This window comes from Pan paniscus, chromosome 6 (assembly GCF_029289425.2).
Source record: "Pan paniscus chromosome 6, NHGRI_mPanPan1-v2.0_pri, whole genome shotgun sequence".
NCBI classification, from domain to species: domain Eukaryota; kingdom Metazoa; phylum Chordata; class Mammalia; order Primates; family Hominidae; genus Pan; species Pan paniscus.
This window is the reverse complement of record NC_073255.2, coordinates 119,153,204-119,174,497: the sequence shown is the minus strand read 5'-3', so window position 1 is coordinate 119,174,497 and position 21,294 is coordinate 119,153,204. Positions and strand designations below refer to the sequence as shown.

At 50.5% G+C, this 21,294-nt stretch overlaps 1 protein-coding gene across 1 annotated transcript; it reads right to left on the bottom strand.

The window, feature by feature from the left end:
* Positions 1-894: 894 nt before the first annotated feature.
* AP1S1 (adaptor related protein complex 1 subunit sigma 1) lies at positions 895-7,795 on the bottom strand. The gene is made up of 5 exons (XM_003807200.7): positions 7,652-7,795; positions 5,397-5,575; positions 4,688-4,796; positions 2,978-3,115; positions 895-1,655 (listed from the first exon to the last, which is right to left on the bottom strand). The coding sequence occupies exons 1-5, from the start codon at positions 7,652-7,654 to the stop codon at positions 1,608-1,610; spliced, it is 477 nt and encodes a 158-aa protein (XP_003807248.3). The 5' UTR covers positions 7,655-7,795; the 3' UTR covers positions 895-1,607.
* Positions 7,796-21,294: the final 13,499 nt, after the last annotated feature.

Genomic DNA, 21,294 nt, shown 5'->3' with positions numbered 1-21,294 from the left:
GCAGAAGGTGCCACAACTCTGGGTGCCAGTGGGCTCCTTTTTCCCAAGATCCTGGGGCCGCGCGGGTAATGCCGGAGTTTCCTGTGTTCACCCACCCACCTCCCTCCACTGATCCCTACATTCCTGGTCCTAGGTACTTTGCAAGAAATGCGGGGAGGAGGGAGTGGCAGCCACAGAGACATGCTGGCTAAAGCCACTTCTTAACTTTTTTTTTTTTTTTTTTGAGACAGGGTCTCACTCTGTTGCCCAGGCTGGAGTGCAGTGGTGCAATCACAGCTCACTGCAACCTCGACTTCCTGGGCTCAGGTGATCCTCCTACCCCAACCTCCTGAGTAGCTGGGACTACAGGTGTGCACCATTATGCCCAGCTAATGTTTGCATTTTTTGTAGGGATGGGGTTTTGCCAGGTTGCTCAGCTGGTCTGGAACTCCTGGGCTCCAGCGACCTCCCCACCTTGGCCTCCCATCTTAAGCCTTTTCTAATCGCAGGTACTTGTGAACTGATTCAAATAAAACTAAACTGGGCAAACGAAATCACCCACAACAGACCCGCATCCTGAAGAGTTGCTCCTCCTTCCATAAAGGCAGCTCAGGGAGTTGGGGGCAGCCCGTTTGGAGACGCATTGGGCATAAAAATCCGTTTAAGGTAGGGTGGCCAGATAAAATACAGGAAATGAAATCTGAAATTCCAGATACACAACAGATGGAGTTTTAGAGTTAAGTGTGTCCCAAACACTGCATGCAACACATTTATCCCTAAAATGATTTGTTGTGTATTTGGAATTCTCATTTAACAGCGTGCTCTCCGTTTCTTCCCAAGGCTGGCAGGATCCCCTTGGCCTCCCGATGATGCCAGCAGCCCTGCCTTCCTTCACAGAGCCCGAGGCCAGCAAAGTCCAGAAATGCTTTTCCTTTTATTTCAGAAGAAAGGACATAAAGGCAGACACTTCCTCCTCCCCCTCCCCGCCCCTCCCAGCTCCTGCCTCACCCAGAACTGGAGTGAAAGAAGGCCAGGGCCAGGACCAGGGTCCCATAAAGCTCGCCCTTCCCCCAACCCTTCCTTCCCTCAAAGTGGCAAGGTTAGAAAAAAATTAACTATGTTGTTCCTCCCTGGCACTGGATAAAGGCCCCACTGCAGCCAAGGAGAAAGAGGGGGGTCCAGGCTCCCCTCCCAGGCAGAGAAGCTGCCTGGCTGGCTAGGGGGAGGGTGGAGGTAGGTTATGGGACAGAGAGGACGAGAAGTGCCCTGAACACCTTTTCCCTTTAACCTGACATATTTATATATTTACAGTTATTAGGGAGGGAAGGACGTCTGGGGTGACATCAGTTCTGCAAAGGCAGGGAATAAAAGCCAAATAGCACCCCCATCTGGGTCACATTTTCCTGCCTCCTAGCTTCTAAAACCTTCAGTGGGAAAAGGGGAAAGTGGAGGTAGGGGGTGGAGGGAGGGAATGTTTGAAGGGCCTGAGCCCACAGCTCACTCCGAAAGGTGAGGCAGCAGAGGAGGGGCAGCCGAGTCCCACCAAGAACAGGGCCCTGGGCAGAGGAGAAGCAGCCGTTCCCGCCACGCTGCCAGGACCCCATCGCCACACCCCAGCCCAGCAGGGGCTATGCCAAACCCATCTCCTCCAGCACACTCCGCGGCGACTCATCCTCCTAAGGCAGAGACAGACAGAGGGTGACGCAGAGACACCAGGAGAGGCCGACAGGGTGGGCAAGACAGCAGTCACGAGGAGGAGTCAGACGGGGGAGGCACAGACACGGGGGAGGGGGAGAGAAGCCAATGTGAGCCCAAGGCCGGACCAGTGAGCCCTTTATGGGGCGCCCACCAGCCTCCCAGGGCCAGCCCCAGAGCCAGCCAACAGTGGCAGGGGGGGTCCAGGTTGAGTCCGTCACCACCCAGAGAACCCAAAGCCAGGACCTTGGTAAGCAGGGGCCCCGCCTTGACACCTGGGGGTAAAGGGAGTGAAGCCGGGACAAGGAGGTGGGGGATCTTTCTGGGGCCCTGGGGGGTACAGCTGACTGGGTCCTGTTTTTCAGAGTGGGGAAAAGGCAGAGGGAGGTGAGTGCCAGGTCCCTGAGGGAAGGTGAACCAGGCCGCAGGGAGATGCGTCATTAGGGTCTGAGCGCAACACTGGTGACACGATGGGTGTGTGTGCCAGGGCATGTGTGTGTGTGTGTGCCAGGGTGTGTGTGTGTGTGTGCGTGTGGGAAGGTGAAGCTCGACCAGTGAGGTGGCAAGTTCAGTTCTGCCCTCTCCCCCACTGCAGAGATGAGCCCTCCCTCGCCCCCCATCTCTCCCCCTCCTCAGAGCCAGCTCAGGCCGGGCTCGCTCATCACTGCAGATTCCGGTGACTCATCTCCCTGCACCAGGGCTCGGTGATGGCACAGCAGAGAGGGGGCAGGCAGTAATGGGGTGAGGGTGGGGGTGCTGGGGAGCAGGGAGAACCAACATCCAGGTGCCCTCTGCCAGCCCCCAAATCCCCATAGCCTTTTCCTCCTGAGACGCAGAGGCTTTGGAGTATGTGTGTGTTAAAAAAAAAAAAAAGAAAAAAGAAAAAAAAAAAGAGAGGTGGGGGAAGAAATCAGGGAAGAAAAGAATGACCTACCAGGTGCCCCTTCTCCAATTCTCCAAGCAACCCTTAACTCCAGAGCAAACCCTTAACCCTTTGGTGTTAAGCCTTGCTCAGAGAATTGGACAAAGGAGACTGGGTGGCCACGAGACATCTGGGGGCTTGGGAGAAGGACAGAGCTTGGAATGAGGGGTGCACAGGTGGGCTATCTGCCACCCTAACTTCCACCCCATGGGGTCAGGGCTTGAGAGTAAGGTGGAGAGCTGGGCGTGGTGGGGGTCAGATACCACAGGGAGGGGGGGCTCCTTGGCGATGGTGGGCAGGGCAGGCAGGGCGTCCAGGGGAGGGAGGACCCTGTCCGCCACTGTGTGCTTCCTCCTCCTCCTCACTGTCCCTGGCCCGTACCTCCTGCAGTAGGTCAGCCTGCTCGATGGCTTTCAGCACACTCTTCTTGGAGGTGTCCTGGACATCCCCCCCCATCAAAAACTCATCCAGGATGAAGTAGGCCTTCTCAAAGTTGAAGATGATGTCCAGCTCGCACACCTGGGAGGGCGGGGAGAGGCTAAGTTGAGCATGGAGGGGCAACTGGAGCCACTTCCTTTTCAAGACGGTGCCTCCCACCTTGGGTTGTGCCCCCAACCTCCAAGCCTTAGTCATTGGTCAGCTTTTTCAGTTTTTTTGTTTCGTTATTTTGTTAGAGACAGGGTCTCTTGCTCTGTCGTCCAGGCTGCAGTGCAGTGGCATGATCACAGCTCACTGCAGCCTCAAATTCCTGGGCTCAAGTGATCCTCCTGCCTCAGCTTCCTGAGTAGCTGGGACTACAGGTGCATGCTATCACGCCCACCTCATTTTTAAAATATTTTGTAGAGATAGGGTCTTGCCATGTTGGCCAGGCTGGTCTCGAACTTCTGGCCTCAAGTGACCCACCTGCCTCAGCTTCCCAAAATGCTGGGATCACAGGCGTGAGCCACCGCGCCTTGCCTTGGATCAGTTTTTTTCCCTCTTCCTCTTGCATCTTTCCTCCTGATCATGAAACATTAGTTGCCTTATCTACCTTTGTCTATGGTTCCCCTTGCCTTCCCCCCAAAATCTGTGACGTTCTTCCCACCAAAGGCTGTGGTAGCCCCGCTTCCTGGACACTGTGGGGCAGGGAATGAGGGAATTCTGGACCATGGGGTGGAAGACTTGAGTTCCAAGCAGGGCTCTGCCACTAACCATCTAGCTAAACAAGTCATGAAACATCTCTAAGTCTCAGTTTTCTGGCCTCAAAAATGGGGATACCAACACCTACTGCTAGGATGGGATAAGGAGCAAACGAGAGGACGCAAAAGCACTTTATAACACAAATTATGGAGTTACTACTACGCCCCATCTAAGATCTGAGCTGTCCCTCAGATAAGTTAATTCAGAATCTCTGGGAGTGGAACCTGGACATTGCCATTCAAAAAAATTCTCCAGAAAACTCCAATGCAAATCCAAGATCAACAACCAGTGATAAAAATCTGAATATGGGGCTGGGTACAGTGGCTCACGCCTATAATCCCAGACTTTGGGAGGCTGAGGTGGGAGGATCACTTGAGCCCCAGAGTTAGAGACCCAGCCTGGGCAACATAGCAAGACCTCATCTCTTAAAAAAAAAATAGAAAAATTAGCTGGGCATAGTGGTGTGCACCTGCAGTCCCACCTCCTCAGGGGACTGAGGCAGGAGGATGGCTTGAGCCCAGAGGTTAAGGCTGCAGTGAGCTACGATTGTGCCACTGCACTCCAGCCATAGGCGGCATTCCTCCAGGTGACAGGGTGAGACTGTGTCTCTAAAAAAATAAAAATTTGAACTAAACAAAACATCTGAACTTGGTCTCTGTGTGAAAAGTCCGAGCTAAGCTCTAAGTGGAGATTAAGTGCCTGATCCTGCCCCCAGTTTCCCCACTCAGGGACGATTATGGGACATGGTTAATAGGCTTAAAGCTTAAAAAGGGAAATTAATTACTGTTCTTACTGCTCCAACTTCACCTCTCCCCTGAGACTTCCAGGGCAGAGACTGGAGGGGCCTCAAAGTTTGGTGGATTACCAAAGGGGATTGCTGGGAATGGAAACTGGTGGGCAGAGGAGACTTACACTGCCGAAGTATTTGTCTAAGAGCTCCACGTATCGGTGGATCAGCTCCAGTGTGATGAGCTCATTGTCTTGGCCCTCGATGGCGCAGCAGAAGTAGAGGCTGGCATATCTGCGGAGAGGAGCGCATGAGACATCGCTACAAGCTTGCTTCAGGACCCAGGCATTCTGCTCTCAACCTCTCACCAGCCTGGGGGTGGTCTGTGCCCTGGCTGGCCACAGGTGAGGTGGCCCTAGGGCATGTAAAGAGTAACTCACCTGCCTCTTTGTGCTGTCTTAAAAACATGCAAAGAACGCATGCTTTTTCCTTCCTGCCCTCTGACCTCCTAAGTTTGACTCAGCAAAAACCCGAGCCAAGTAATTTACCTGCTCCGAGGAGAAGGAACCGGAAAGGGTGTGTGTGTGCGTGTGTGTTAGGAAAAGTAGGGCAGGACCTTTGACTGCAAGGGACATGCGCAGTGGGGCAAGACAGGGCCCAAAGGGACACGTGAGTGAGGCAGGTGTTGCACGTGAGCAAAACCAAGTGGTAAACAAGAACTTCTTTAAGAGTTTGGGGAGAAAAAAAAAAAAAAAGTAAGCTGACATTCATTACTGTCCTCCAGATGTCCTCAGCTCCCAGGTCTCCCTGACCTAAGGGACGACCATTTCTCAGACATTTTAACCCACTGCCCAACTTGAATCTAGGCAGGTCTGAAAGTAGGTGGGGAGTCACCTCTTATAGACAACTTTGAGATCCCTCCACTCCAGGAAGCTGCACATCTTGGGCTTGCGAGCCAGGACAACCTGCATAAGCTCGCGCACCATCTTCTTCCGTTCCTTGTCCGAAGTGGCCAGGTACCATTTTTGCAGCCGCAGTTTTCCCTGCCGGCTGAATAATAGCATGAACCGCATCTGTGGGGGATGGGAGGGCAGAACGGAGGGTAACCACACATTCCCCAAACTTATCTCCAGCTAATTCTTCTCTACTTTCTTCCAACATCCAGCCCCTTGCTCTCAAGGCTGGGTGTTTCCACCAGCAGGGGGAAGTCAGAGCTTCTGAGTCTGTCAGCTGGGTTCAAATCCTGGCTCTACTAGTTATGCAAGGCTTTGGGCCAATTACTACTGTAAGTCTCTGGGCCTCAGTTTCCTTATCTGTAAAATGGACATTGTACCTGCCTTGCACAGTTGTTAGGTGAGACTAAATGAGTTGATATATGCAAGTCCCTAGCACAGGCAGGCAGTATAACATGTTAGCTATTATTATTATTATTTTTGAGACAGAGTCTCTCTCTGTCGCCCAGGCTGGAGTGCAGTGGTGCAATCACTGTTCAGTGCAATCTCCGCCTCCCAAGTTCCAGCGATTCTCCTGCCTCAGCCTCCTGAGTAGCTGGGATTACAGTCACGTGCCACCACGCCCGGCTAATATTTGTATTTTTAGTAGAGACGTGGTTTCACCATGTTGGCCAGGCCCTGGTCTCGAACTCCCGACCTCAGGTGATCCACCCACCTAGGCCTCCCAAAGTGCTGGCATTAAGGCATGAGCCACTGCGCCCGGTCGTTAGTTATTACTATTATTACCATGATTCCCTGACCTCTTGCTTTCTGGTCTGCTTTCTAAAGGTAAGTAAAATGCCTAGCACAGTGACAAGACGACAGTAACTGACGCCAAAGAAATGCCTGTTTTCTTCCACCCTCTCTCTATCCATCACCATGCTGAAATCTGGTATTTTGTCCCTGGAGAAGCTACCTCAATTTTCCACCCCATCATAGCCATAAGATCTTAATGATCTCCCAAACATATCATCCTCCAGTGCCAGGCCTATGCCCAGGGGTATCCTCCTCTGTAGTATGTATCTCCAACACCACACAGGGTATGCAGATGCCCAAATCCTATCTTCCTCTCTGCAGGCACCCAGGCATTTGGTCTTCGACATTTCTCTTTAACTTTTCTTCCTTTTAGGGTGCCTCCTGCTAAGCGCCCACTCCTCCCCAGACACCAGGTGACCAATTTCCCTCAGTTAGGGCCCCGCCACCCAGGGGGTTCCCCTAAAAGAATGTCTACAGAACAGACAGCAAGCTGGGTCAAGTGGGATGGAAGACAGAACCCTCACTGCCCAGTGTACCCCAGCTTCCCAGTTCCGGGGGGTCTGGGCCACATCCTGGAGTCTTCTCCTTCCCCCAATAGCTCTTCTATTCATGGACATGCCCAGGCTTGGAATCCCTGGGTGTGTGGCACTGTACTAGCTTAGTAAGTGAAAAATCAGAATTCAGGAGAACTGATTTTTTTGGTGGAGGGGAAAAGAGGGGCGCTGGGGAGCCTCGTGCGGCGCTCAGATAGGGGGGTGGGGAGCAAGCAGGAAGACGGAAGGCCTGGATTCCGGAAAGAGAGTGGGAAGGGGGGCAGAGAGCGCCGGAGCCCGGGATCCCAAAGCCTGGGTCCCTCGGAGAAAAACCACGAGTCCACTTCGCTTCCCTACCTGGGCCCAGCCTCTAGGCAAGCACGGCCACGAACCCAGTAGGGCGCTCCCTTTTCCGACCCGGAAACTCCCCTCCCACACCCCTCTCCCCACCCGGGTCCCCGCTCCCGCCTGTGCAGCCCGGGAAGAGGGTCTCGGTGACTGGTGACCCCCGCTCCCTCCCTCAGCAAAGAGACTCCCGCAACCCTCTGCTTCGGGCGGCTTCCCTGCAGCGGGGATCGAGGGACCCCAGGGGCCAAGACCAGAGCGCCCCTCCCGGCTCGGGACGGCCCCGCCGCCCCTTCGTCAGCCCCCGCTCGCCCTGCAAATGCGCCCCCTCCCCGCCCCTCTCCCGAATGCCACCTCCCCCTCTTCCTCCCGAGCCCGGCTCGCCCACCCGCCGAGGCAAGGGAGGCCTCTGAGGACCAGAGGGAAGACAGGGCGGTTCACCCCGAGGGCGGCCCCCGAGGACCCCCGCAGGTGCAGCCCACGCCCCTCGCTTCCCCCTCCCCTCCCTCTTCGCACAGCCTACCATCCTGCAGCCTCCGGCTCGGCGCGTCCCACTTCGGCCACCGTAGGCGCCAGTCCCACTCCCTTTCTTATCCTTTCTCCGGCTTCCCTCCCTCTCGCCCGAAGCCCCGCCCCGTCCCGCCCAGGCTCTGACTCCCGGCGCGCCACGCACTGCGCAGGCGCCGACGCCGCGGGGAGCGCGGGCGGGGCTGGAGGCGGAGAAGCGGAAACCATGGTAACCAGGTCCTTGACTGCAGCTTCTAGGAGCCCGGTCGTCATGGTAACGCGGCTGTCCTGTGGGCTGGTTGGAGGATGGGGGAGGAGGACAATAAGGTCCTCGCGCTTTGGAGCCTTGTGGGGCAAAAAGGCGGGAAAAGGGGTGAGAGGTGAATGGGACGATCATTGGAGTTCGAAGCAGCAGGCAGGACTCCTGGGAGGGGAGTGGGCCGTGAAAAGGGAGCAGGGTGGGAATTAAGTGTAGGGGAGGAGGAGTGACCTGGAAAACAGAAAGACAAAGGGTCATGAGAAAAGTATAGAACCCAAGCTAAATATCTATTGAAAGCGTGATAGATACACCCCTCTAGTTTTTTTCTTTTTAGAGACAGGGTCTGGCCGCGTCACCCAGGTTGGAGTGCAGTGGTGGGATCGTGACTCTCTGCAGCCTTGAACTCCTGGCCTCAAGCGATCCTCCCGCCTCAGCCTCCTGAGTAGCTGGGACTACAGACGCACACCGTCATGCCCAGCTAATTTTTAATTTTTTTTTAGTAGAGACGGGGGTCTTACTATGTTGCCCAGGCTGGTCTCGAACTCTTGGGTTCAAGAGACCCTCCCGCCTCGGTTTCCCAAACTGCTGGGATTACAGGCGTGAGCCACCGCGCCTGGCTTCTGATCTTACAGTAAGAGAAATGTGTAGAAAAAGAATAAAAGAGAAAAGGAGAGGCTGCTATAAAAGGCATGTAAGGAGAAGGGGGAGGAACGTGAACTGAGGCAAAAGGGGAAGAAATAAAGAGCGTCTTAAAAGGTTAACTTGGGTCAAAACTCAAAAAGGGACAGATGTCACCCAAATCTCAGTGTGAAGATGAGGTGGATGTACGTTGTAATATGGGCTTTTAAACTGAATGTGTGTGTGTGTCTACGTGTTACTGGAAAAAGGGGTCCCAATCCAGACCCCAAGAGAGAATTCTTGGATCTCATGCAGGAAGGAACCCAAAGCAAGTCGCAGAGTGCAATGAGAAGAGAGAGTTTATTGAAAGCTACACCCTTACGGAGTAGGGCGTCTTCAGAAATCAAACAGAGGAACACACTGTCTTAAGTTTTTCTTTTCTTTCTTTTTTTTTTTTTCTTCTTTTTTTTGAGACAGGGTCTTACTCTGTTGCCCAGGCTGGAGTGTAGTAGCATGATCATAGTTCACTGCAGCCTCCACCTCCTGAGCTCAAGCGATCCTCCCACCTCAGTCTCCCAAGTAGCTAGGACTACAGGCATGCACCACCACAGCCAGCTAATAGTTGTATGTTTTGTAGAGACAGGGTATTGTCATGCTACCCAAGCTGGTCTGGGACTCCTGGACTCAAGGTATCCACACTCCTCAGCCTCCCAAAGTGTTGGGATTACAGGTATGAGCCACCGCCCCTGACCTTTAAGTTTTTCTTATATAGGGGTCTTGTTTTTGTAGAGACTAAACTAAGCCGAGTCAATGTGCAGATGGGCCAATGGCATGACAAAATTTATTATTCTGTTAATTTAACTATCCTTGACATTCTAGTAGGTAAGTACATCAAAGCAAAACTATAATTATCTTTCTTCCTTTTTTTTTTTTTTTTTTTTGAGACAGAGTCTTGATCTGTCGCCCAGGCTGTAGTGCAGTGGCGTGATCTCAGCTCACTGCAACCTCCACCTCCTGGGTTCAAGCCATTCTTGTGTCTCAGCATCCCTAGTAGCTGGATTACAGCTACATCCTTTCACCTCAGCCTCCCAAGTAGCTGTGACTGCAGGCATGAACCAGTGCATCCAATTAATTAAAAAAATATTTTGTTGTAGAGATGGGGTCTCACTACTGGGATTGTAGGCATGTGCTACGACGCCCAGCTAATTTTTGTATCTTTAGTAGAGAGGGGGTTTCGCAATGTTGGCCAGGCTGATCTCGAACTCCTGGCCTAAAGCAATCCTCCTGCCTAAGCCTCCACACCCAGCCAGAATTATAATTATCTTAAAAGCACATATTGTTATGGGTATTGGGGCATCTGGATTTTCTGTAGTTGGAGGAGTCTGTCCTTGCAGGTATCTTTAAGCTGTTTCCCCAACTGTAAACAGCTATGGGTTGTGACTGACAAGGAATGTGCCTTGTTAGTTTCAAGATGGAGCTGAACTTAAAATGGCTTTATGCTGGCTCTCTGAGGCTCCTGCTTCCCTAGCACAAATGATAAAGTAAAGAGGTCTGGATAGAAGGATAAGAGAAAATCTTAAATTTTGTCATGCAGAAAAGTTAATGGTAGATAATTGTTGGCAACTAATGTGCTATTATTTTTGAGCAGCACATGATGCAATTGTTGTTAAGGCCTCACCTCCTGTCTCCACTTTATTTATTTATTTTGTGTATTTATTTTTTTGAGATGGAGTCTTGCTCTGTTGCCCAGGCTGGAGTGCAGTGGCACAATCTCGGCTCACTGCAACCTCCACCTCCCGGGTTCAAGTGATTCTCCTGATTCAGCCTCCTGACTCAGCCTTCTGTCTCAAAAAAAAAAAAAAAAGAGGACAGTAGTACATATCTTGCAAGGTGGTTCTGAGGATTAGAGGTAATGTATAGCAAGTATCTGTAAACACTTCATAATGGTACCTGTCATTTCCTCTTCCCAGCCTCTTCCTTTTTTTTTTTTTTTTTTTTTTTTGTTGTTGTTGTTGTTGTTGAGACGGAGTCTTGTTCTTGTTGCCCACGCTGGAGTGCAGTGGCACGATCTCGGCTCACTGCAGCCTCCACCTCCCCGGATCAAGCAATTCTCCTTCCTCAGCCTCCCAAGTAGCTGGGACTACAGATATCTACCACCACACCCCGCTAAGTTTTATTTTTTTAGTAGAGATGGGGTTTCACCATGTTGGCCACGCTGGTCTCAAACTCCTGACCTCGAGTGATCTGCCTGCCTTGGCCTCCCAAAAGTTCTGGGATTACAGGTGTGAGCCACCGCGCCCGGGCCCAACTTCTTTCTTCTTTTACTTTTTCTTCTTCCTTTTGCTTTTGTTTTCTTTTCTCCTCTGCCTCCACCTTAGGCTTTTCAACACCATCGTCTAAGATATATGACATATTCTAGTGGAATATCTTACCAGTGGCATAGATTATTGGCTGCCTGAACTATTGTGGTGCTACTTATTTATTTATTTATTTATTTATTTTTTGAGACAGACTCTTGCACTGTCGCTCAGGCTGGACTGCAATGGTGTGATCTCGGCTCACTGCAACCTCCACCTCCTGGGCTCAAGTGATTTTCCTGCCTCAGCCTCCTAAGTAGCTGGGATTATAGGTGCATGCCACCATGCCCAGCTAATTTTTGTATTTTCAGTAGAGACGGGGTTTCACTATGTTGGCCAGGCTGGTCTCGAACTCCTGACCTCGTGATCCACCCACCTCGGCCTCCCAAAATGCTGGGATTACAGGTGTGAGCCACCAAGCCCGGCAGCTATTTATTAGGTCAAGAATAAGATGGCACAGACAGTTAGCTGGCTGGACTATCCTGGTTGTGGGGAAAAGCAAGACAGATCAGATTGTTACTGTGTCTGTGTAGAAAGAAGTAGACATAGGAGACTCCATTTTGTTCTGTACTAAGACAAATTCTTCTGCCTTGAGATTCTGTTAATCTATGACCTTACCCCCAACCCCGTGCTCTCTGAAACATGTGCTGTGTCAAACTCAGGGTTAAATGGATTAAGGGTGGTGCAAGATGTGCTTTGTTAAACAGATGCTTGAAGGCAGCATGCTCCTTAAGAGTCATCACCACTCCCTAATCTCAAGTACCCAGGGACACAAACACTGCAGAAGGCCGCAGGGACCTCTGCCTAGGAAAGCCAGGTATTGTCCAAGGTTTCTCCCCATGGGATAGTCTGAAATATGGCCTCGTGGGAAGGGAAAGACCTGACTGTCCCCCAGCCCGACACCCGTAAAGGGTCTGTGCTGAGGAGGATTAGTATAAGAGGAAGGCATGCCTCTTGCAGTTGAGACAAGAGGAAGGCATCTGTCTCCTGCCCGTCCCTGGGCAATGGAATGTCTCGGTATAAAACCCGACTGTACGTTCCATCTACTGAGATAGGGAAAAACCGCCTTAGGGCTGGAGGTGGGACATGCGGGCAGCAACACTGCTCTGTAAAGCATTGAGACGTTTATGTGGATGCACATCTAAAAGCACAGCACTTAATCCTTTACATTGTCTATGATGCAAAGACCTTTGTTCACGTGTTTTTGTCTGCTGACCCTCTCCCCACTATTGTCTTGTGACCCTGCCACATCCCCCTCTCGGAGAAACACCCACGAATGATCAATAAATACTAAGGGAACTCAGAGGCTGGCGGGATCCTCCATATGCTGAACGCTGGTTCCCTGGGTCCCCTTATTTCTTTCTCTATACTTTGTCTCTGTGTCTTTTTCTTTTCCAAATCTCTCGTTCCACCTAACGAGAAACACCCACAGGTGTGGGGGGCAACCCACCCCTTCACCTGCTATCATTTGTTAGGTCAAGAATAAGATCAATAAAGCAAGTTGTTAGGATTAGAAAGGATAAATCATATGGAATGAAAGCAAGGACTAGAAGTATGGCCGGGCGCGGTGGCTCGTGCCTGTAATCTCAGAACTTTGGGAGGCGGAGGCAGGTGGATGACCTGAGGTCAGGAGTTCAAGACCAGCCTGGCCAACGTGGTGAAACCCTGTCTCTACAAAATACAAAAAAAATTAGCTAGGGGTGATGGCGGGTGCCTATAATCCCAGCTGCTCGGGAGACTGAGGCTAGGGAATCACTTGAACCCGAGAGGCAGAGGTTGCAGTGAGCCTAGATCGTGTCATTGTACTTCACTCCAGACAGAGCAAGACTCTGTCTCAAAAAAAAAGAAAAAAAGAAAAAAAGGAAACGTGCTTAGGAGAGAGATGAGAAGGTATAAGGAAGGAATGAGTGGTATGAGTGGTGAGATAAATAAAGCAGGCTGGGTGTAGTGGCTCAGGCCTGTAATCCCAGCACTTTGGGAGGCCGAGGTGGGCAGATCACCTGAGGTCAGGAGTTCGAGACTAGGCCTGGTCAACATGGTGAAACCCATCTCTACTAGAAATACGGGTGCCTGTAATCCCAGCTACCCAGGAGGCTGAGGCAGGAGAATTGCTGGAACTCAGGAAGCAGAGGCTGCAGTGAGCAGAGATCATGCCACTGCACTTCAGCCTGGGCTAAAGAGCAAGACTCTGCCTCAAAAAAAAAAAAAAAAAAAAGGGAAAAGAAAAAGAAATAAAGCAGAGGGCCGGGCAGCAGCTTGCAGAAGTTTGGAAGCTCGAGAGATATCAACTCCTACACTTCTTGGAAAGCCGACACTCTTTAAAATTCCTTGCCTCAATGTGATACGCCTAACTGCAGAAAAGATAGGCTTCATGAGAGAATTGTTAGAAATGTGGGTTTTGCAGCCAGGCACAGTGGCTCACGCCTGTAATCCTAGCACTTTGGGAGGCTGAGGTGGGAGGATTGCAGGAGCCAAATAATTCAAGACCAGCATGGGCAACCTGGCAAAACCCTGTCTCTACAAAAGATACAAATATTAGTCGGGCATGGTGGCGCACACCTGTGGTCCCAGCTACTCAGGAGGCTGAGGTGGGAGGATCGCTTGAGCCTGGCAGGTGGAAGTTGCAGTGAGCCGATATCTTACCACTGCACTCCAACCTGGATGACAGAGCAAGAACCTGTCTCAAAAAATTAAAGAAATTACAAATGAAAAGAAATATGGGTTTTGCTTGTAGGGAGTCATAGAATTCAAGTGGTTGAAACTAGAGTCTTGCCCTGTCTCCCAGGCTGGAGTGCAGTGGTATGATCTCGGCTCACTGCAACCTCTGCCTGCCAGGTTCAAGCGATTCTCCCTCCTCAGCCTCCTGAGCAGCTGGGACTATAGGCATGCGTCATCACACTCAGCTAATTTTTTTGTATTTTTAGTAGAGACAGGGTTTCACCATATTGGCCAGGCTGGTCTCGAACTCCTGACCTCAAGTTATCCACCGCTTTGGCCTCCCAAAGTGCTGGGATTACAGGCGTGAGCCACGACACCCGACTTGGATTTCTTCATTATTAGCGAATGGTGAATGTGGAGGATCTATGAGTTAGTTGATCCGATACAGCTTGTGCATGGAGATGAATTGAGATTTGATGCAGTTGGCAGTTTAGGGTCATTATGGTTGTGTGAACCAGTGAATAACTTGGTGAAAACAGTGTTAATAAAGTTAATCTTGGCCAGGCACATGGTGGCTCAGGCTCGTAAGCCCAGCACTTTGGGAGGCTGAGGTGGCAGAATTGCTTGAGCTTAGGAGTTTGAGACCAGCCTGGGCAACGTAGACCCTGTTTCTAGAAAAAATAAAAAAAATTAGCCAGGCATGGTGGCACGTGCCTGTGGTCCCAGCTACTTAGGAGGCTGAGGTGGGAGGATCGCTTGAGTGCAGGAGGTAGAGGCTGCAGTGAGTCGATTTTTCCACTGCACTCCAGCCTGGGTGACAGAGCGATACCCTGTCTCAGAAAAAAAAAAGATTAATCTTATAGTCATATGTGGGAGAATTTGAAAGGACAATTGGAAAGCTGAAAGATCGTCTGAGAGTTTTGGGAATCCTGACTCCAGGATGAAATGGGAGGGACAAATCAGGAGAGATGCCTCAAAGGAGCTGGTGATCTGAAGTTGATCATCATCTAAGTAGAGAGGAAGGGAGAAAAATCCTGGAGGGTTAGTGGTGCCACTTGTATAAATGGAAACATGGAAGAGGTGAGATTCTTCTTCTTTTTTTTTTTTTTTTTTGAGATGGCGTCTCGCTCTGTCACCCAGGCTGGAGTGCAATGGCGCGATCTCAGTTCACTGCAACCTCCGCCTCCTGGGTACAAGCAATTCTCCTGCCTCAGCCTCTTGCGTAGCTGGGATTACAGGCGCACGCCACCACACCTGGCTAACTTTTGTATTTTTAGTAGAGACGGGGTTTCACCATGTTGGCCAGGCTGGTTTTAAACTCCTGACCTCAAGTGATCCACCCGCCTCGGCCTCCCAAATTGCTGGGATTACTGGCCTGAGCCACTGCGCCTAGCTGAAGAGGTGAGATTCTTCTTCACTATTAGGAATGGTGTTTGTACTGTCATCCTACAAACCACACTGACACCTCCCCATGCCTTTTCTCATGTGGTTGTAGAGGTGGTTCCTGCGGTGGTTGAGAGGTGGCCAGATGGATTCTGAAGTCTCTCATCTTTGTGAGTCTATGATCCATGTTCCTCCCCACCTTTTTTTTTTCAATTTTTTTAGAGTCAGGGTCTCACTCTCTTGCCCAGGCTGGAGTGCAGTGGTGTGATCATGATCACTGCACCCTCAAACTCATGGGCTCAAGTGATCCTCCTGCCTCAGCCTTCCAAGTAGCTGAGACTGTAGGCATGCACCACCATACCTAGCTATTTTTAAAAATTTGTTTGTAGGGCTGGGTGTGGTGGTTCACGCCTATAATCCCAGCACTTTGGGAGGCCGAGGTGGGTGGATCACTTGAGGTTAGGAGTTCAAGACCAGCCTGGCCAACATGGTGAAACCCTGTCTCTACTAAAAATACAAAAATTAGCCAGGCGTGATGGCGCACACCTGTAATCCCAGCTATTTGGGAGGCTGAAGCAGGAGAATTGCTTGAACCCGGGAGGCAGAGGTTGCAATGATCTGAGATCTCGACACTGCACTCCAGCTTGGGCAATAGAGTGAGGCTCTGTCTCAAAAAAAAAAAAAAAAATTGTTTGCAGACACCAGGTCTCGCTATGTTGCCCAGGCTGGTCTCAAACTCCTGGGCTCAAGTGATCTTCCTGCCTTGGCCTCCCAAAGTGCTGGGATTACAGACGTAATCCTATACACCACACCCGGCTGGAACACTCTCTGTGGTTGATGTTTGTCATTCTTTTCAGCACTCAGGTTCTAACCCCCCTTCTTGGAGTGTGGGAATCCCATGTCTTATGAATTTAGGGAGCAGATAGACCAACCTCCCAGAGTAGTATTTGCAATTTCCAGATATTCACTTTTGCAGCGTTGTTTCTGGGCATAGCATGGGCATGTCAGCTGGACTCTGCCCATCTGTGCACCTGCCAGACTTTGCTCCAGGAGAGACTGGGGTGGGCATGAGGAGATGGAAAGTAGTTAAAGCCCTGGCAGAAGGACAGAGGATCAAGTTCCTAGGGTGGCAGTGGAGTGGCGCTATTAGCGGTGTCTTGCATCCACAGGACAGGCAGGGGCACAGGTTTGATGTGGGGCATTGTTCCTAGTGCAATAGTGTGAGACCTCCCTCCAATTTGGTTCTCTGGCTGCCCCAGCGATTCCCTGAAATGCCCAATTTCCTTCCTTCCTTCCTCCCTCCCTCCCTTCCTTCCTTGCTTCCTTCCTTCCTTCCCTCCTTCCTTCCTTCCTTCCTTTCCTTCCCTTCTCCTCCTCCTCCTTTTTTTTTTTTTTGGAGCCTCACTCTGTCGCCCAAGCTGGAGTGCAATGGTGTGATCTCGGCTCACTGCAGCCTCCGCCTCCAGGGTTCAAGCAATTCTTCTGTCTCAGCCTCCCGAGTAGCTGGGTTTACAGGTGCCCACCACCATGCCCGGCTAATTTTTGTATTTTTAGTAAAGACGGGGTTTCACCATGTTGGCCAGGCTGGTCTCGAACTCCTGACCTCATGTGATCCACATGCTTGGACTCCCAAAGTGCTGGGATTACAGGTGTGAGCCACTGCACCCAGCCGGTTTCCATTTTTTAAAAATAAAATGAAATAAAGTAAGTATTCCATTGTCATCTCAAACTTCACTTGCCAAAAACGTGTTGCCACTTCCTTCCCCTGAAATTATCCCCTCTTGGTTTTCCATTGTGGTTGATGTTACTGCCTTTTTCTAGCCTTGCAAGCTGTAAGCCTGGGACATGAGGGGGGTAACACGAAATTGTGGCTTATTCAAGGGCCCCAGGGAAGACTTGCTGGACTAGATTAGGTGAGGGCCTAGAGAGGAATGGCTGGGTTATCAGGAGGGAGGAGGAGACAGGCTGAAACCAGCTGGAGATCTGAGAGTTCATTCTCACGTGTCCCTTGCATCTGCCCTGCTATACGTTTTCCTTCGTGATTTTGTTCATGCTGTTTTCTGGAATGCCCTGCCATTCCCTCCCTATAGACCCCAAACCCATCTGATTTATCCTTTATGGTTTCTTTTTTTTTTTTTTTTGAGAAGGAGTCTCGCTGTGTCGCCCAGGTTGGAGAGCAGTGGCACAATCTCGGCTCACTGCAAGCTCCGCCTCCCGGGTTCACGCCATCCTCCTGCCTCAGCCTCCTGAGTAGCTGGGACTACAGGCGCCCGCCACCACGCCCGGCTAATTTTTTGTATTTGTAGTAGAGACGGGGTTTCACCGTGTTAGCCAGGATGGTTTCGATCTCCTGACCTCGTGATCCGCCCGCCTCGGCCTCCCAAAGTGCTGGGATTACAGGCGTGAGCCACTGCGCCCAGCCTATCCTTTATGGTTTCAAACAGCCCCTCCTCTGATGAGTCTACACTCTATTTCAGACTATAGCGATCATTTATACAGTGTTCCTTTCCATTATTTTTGCAGTGACTTGCATAGCTTTTCTTCCTTTTCTTTTCTTTTTTCTTTTTCAAGACAGGGTCTCACTTTGTTGCCCCGGCTTGAATGTAGTGGTGCAATCACAGCTTACTGTAGCCTCGACTTCCCAGGGCTCAAGTGATCCTCCGGCCTCAGCCTCCAGAGTAACTGGCATGCACCACCACGCCTGGCTAAGTTTTTTGATTTTTAGTTGCGTGTTTCGCCATGTTGTCCAGGCTGGTCTCAAACTCCTGGCTGCCTCAAGTGATCCTCCCACCTTGGCCTCTCAAAATGTTGGGATTACAGGCATGAGCCACTGCACCTGGTCAGCATAGCTTTTTTTCCCCAGCTTTTTGATGTCCCTTGTCATTAGATATCTGCTATTAAGAATAGCTGACACTTTCTTTTTAATGCTTCACAGTACCCAGTCTAAAGGTCAGCTTTTAAATAAATACTCGTTAAATTGAATGGAGTTCCAACTTGGCAAGATTTTGGTGGAAGCCACAGCTGCTTTGCTTCAGGGAAGAGCTTTCCACTGGAGCGAAAGCGACCTCTGGTGGCGAGGAGATCAAAGACCTGGTTCAGGAAGCAAGTGTTCAGGCTGGCCCCGCGGCTGGTGGCAACACAGAAGCTGCTGATGACTGGCACGTGAGGGCAGCACTTTTTTTTTTTTTTGAGCCGGGGTCTTGCTCTGTCACCCCAGGCTGGAGTGCAGTGGCGTGATCTTGGCTCACTGCAACCTCGACCTCCTTGGCTCAGGCAATCCTCCCACCTCAGCCTCCAGAGTAGCTGGGACTACTGGCGCCCGCCACCACGCCCAGCTCATTTTTGTATTTTTTTTTTTGTGGAGACGAGGTTTTGCCATGTTGCCCAGGCTGGTCTCGAACTCCTGGACTCAGGTGATTCACTTGCCTCGGCCTTCCAAAGTGCTCAAATTACAGGCATGAGCCACTGCCTGGCCAGCACCTTTATACTCGACCACGTCTGAGCCCTTCTTTTCTCTCTTTCTTTCTTTCTCTTCTTTCTTTCTTTCCCTTCTTTCTTTCTTTCCCTTCTTTCTTCTTTCCCTTCCTTCCCTTCCTTCTCTTCATTTTCTTTCTTTTCTTTCCTTTCCCTTTCCTTTCCCTTCCTTTCCCTTTCTTTCTTTCTCTCTCTTTCTTTCTCTTTCTTTCTTTCTTTCTTTCTTTCTTTCTTTCTTTCTTTCTTTCTTTCTTTCTTTCTCTCTTTCTTTCATTCTTTCCTTTTTTCTCTCTCTCTTGATGTCTTGCTCTATCGCCCAGGCTGGAGTGCAGTGGTGCGATCTCAGTTCACTGCAGCCTCCGTCTCCTGGATTCAAATGATTCTCCTGCCTCAGCCTCTTGAGCAGCTGGGACCACAGTTGTGCGCCACAACGCCCAGCTATTTTTTTTTTTTTTTTGTATTTTTAATGGAGATGGGGTTGTACCATGTTGGCCAGGCTGGTCTCAAACTACTGACCTCAAGTGATTCGCCACCGCGTCCTGCCTACGTCTGAGCCCTTCTTGGTATTTGGGGAGACCTGTTCCTGTTCACACGTGCCACAGAGAGAGGCAATATGGTGTAGAGGCAGGGAACACAGGGTGCCCAACTACCTGTGGCTGTTAAGTAATAATGATGATAGCAGCAGCTGGGCACAGTAGCTCATGCTTGTAATCCCAGCACTTTGGGAGGCTGAGCCCCGGAGTTCAAGACCAGCTTGAACAACATAGTGAGACCCTGTCTCTACAAAAAATAAAATTAAAAAATTAGCTGGGACCGGGTGCAGTGGCTCACGCCTGTAATCCCAGCACTTTGGGAGGCTGAGCCCAGGAGTTCGAGACCAGCTTGGACAACATAGTGAGACCCTGTGTCTACAAAAAATACAATTAAAAAATTAGCTGGGGCCAGGTGCAGTGGCTCACACCTGTAATCTCAGCACTTTGGGAGGCTGAGGCAGGTGGATTACCTGAGGTCAGAAGCTCGAGACCAGCCTGGCCAACATGGCAAAACCCTATCTCTACTAAAAATACAAAAATTAACCGGGCATGGTGGCACATGCCTGTAATCCCAGCTACTCAGGAGGCTGAGAAAGGAGAATCTCTTGAACCTGGGAGGCGGAGGTTGTAGTGAGCAGAGAGATCAAGCCATTGCATTCCAGCGTGGGCGACAGAGTGAGACTTTTTTTTTCAAAAAAAAAAAAAAGAAAGAAAACGAATTAGCTGGGTAGTGAGTGGTGCGCACCTGTAGTCCCAGCTGCTTGGGAGGCTGAGACAGGATTGTTTGAGCCCAGCAGTTCAAGGCTGCAGTGAGCTGTGATTGCACCACTGCACTCCAGCCTAAACAACAGAGACCCTCTCTCTAAAATAATGATAATAATGAGATCAAGTTACTCAACCTCTCTGTGTCTCAGTTTTCCTGAGTGCTTGCTACTTTTTTTTTTTTTTTTTTTGAGACGGAGTCTCACTCTGTTGCCCAGGCTGGAGTCCAGTGGCGTGATCTCGGCTCGTTGCAAGCTCTGCCTCCTGGTTTCACGCCATTCTCCTGCCTCAGCCTCCTGAGTAGCTGGGACTACAGGCGCCCGCCACTGCGCCTCGTTAATTTTTTGTGTGTTTTTAGTGGAGACGGGGTTTCACCAACCTGGCCAGGCTGGTCTTGAACTCCTGACCTCGTGATCCACCCGCCTTGGCCTCCCAAAGTGCTGGGATTACAGGTGTGAGCCACCGCACCCAGCCTAATTTTTGTATTTTTAGTAGAGACAGGGTTTCACCTTGTTGGCCAGGCTGGTCTCAAACTCCTGACCTCAGGTGATCCGCCCACCTTGGCCTCCTAAAGTGCTGGGATTACAGGCCTGAGCCACCGCGCCCAGCCGCTTGCTACTATTATTTCAACAAACCTTACTTGAGAAACCACCTAAAAAAATGATTTCAAAAAAAGATGGTGTCTCCTTGACAAATTTGCTTTTGACTGAATATTTTTACCGTTAAGGGATTTACAACATTCACACTCTTTGCCCACAGATGAGCAGATAAATAATTCCACTGTTTGAGGTTTACAAGAAATGTACAATAATGGTAGCTGGAGGCAGATCTTTTTAATTTTTCATCCCTAAAGAACAGCGGGCCAGGCATGGTGGCCCAGCACTTTGTGATCACAGTACTTTGGGAGGCCGAGACAGGTGGATTGCTTGAGCCTAGGAATTCGAGACCAGCCTGGGCAATATAGTGAGACACCATCTCTCCAAAAAATGCAAAGATTAGCAGGGCTTGGCGGCGCACACCTGTGGTCCCAGCTACTCGGGAGGCTGAGGTGCGAGGATGGCTTTGGGCCCAGGAGATGGAGGCTGTAATAAGCTAAGATTGTGCCACTGCACTTTTGCCTCAGCAACAAAGCGAGACCCTGTCTTAAAAGAAAAAAAAAAAATAGAGAAGGGAAGACAAACTTAGAACAGGCAAGGGACAGGGCCAGGCAAAGTCAAACAGGGCTGGGCAGGTCTCGCGCTGTGAGTCTACATCATTTTTGTCCTCACAATAGCTGAGAGTCTGTTAAATGGGGCATTTCCTGGAACAAGCCTTCTCTGTGGTGAGGGGGCTTTTTGAAGAACTCTTTTTCCTCTAGAGCCATCTCAGCATGGATGAGCAGTTTTTGAACTGTATACTGCAGAGTTAGGGCTAATTTGTTCTGCTTTTTGAAGCATTTTGTGCAAAAAGAGGCTGTTTAGCTTTCCAAGCAAATCTGTTAGAGACAGGTAACTTTTCAGCCACTAGCCTGGGGCCTGGAATTAGTCATACTTTCAGGGTATAAGGAGGTTGAAAGATACACCTGAGCCAAGCTGGGCATGGTGGCTCACAACTGTAATCCCAGCAATTTGGGAGG

Coding starts and splice junctions, on each gene's coding strand:
- AP1S1 (XM_003807200.7), bottom strand. Junction 4,797..5,396: donor CTCAAAGTTGTCTATAAGAG/GTGACTCCCCAC, acceptor TCCTCTCCGCAG/ATATGCCAGCCTCTACTTCT. Junction 3,116..4,687: donor TAGACAAATACTTCGGCAGT/GTAAGTCTCCTC, acceptor CCGCCCTCCCAG/GTGTGCGAGCTGGACATCAT.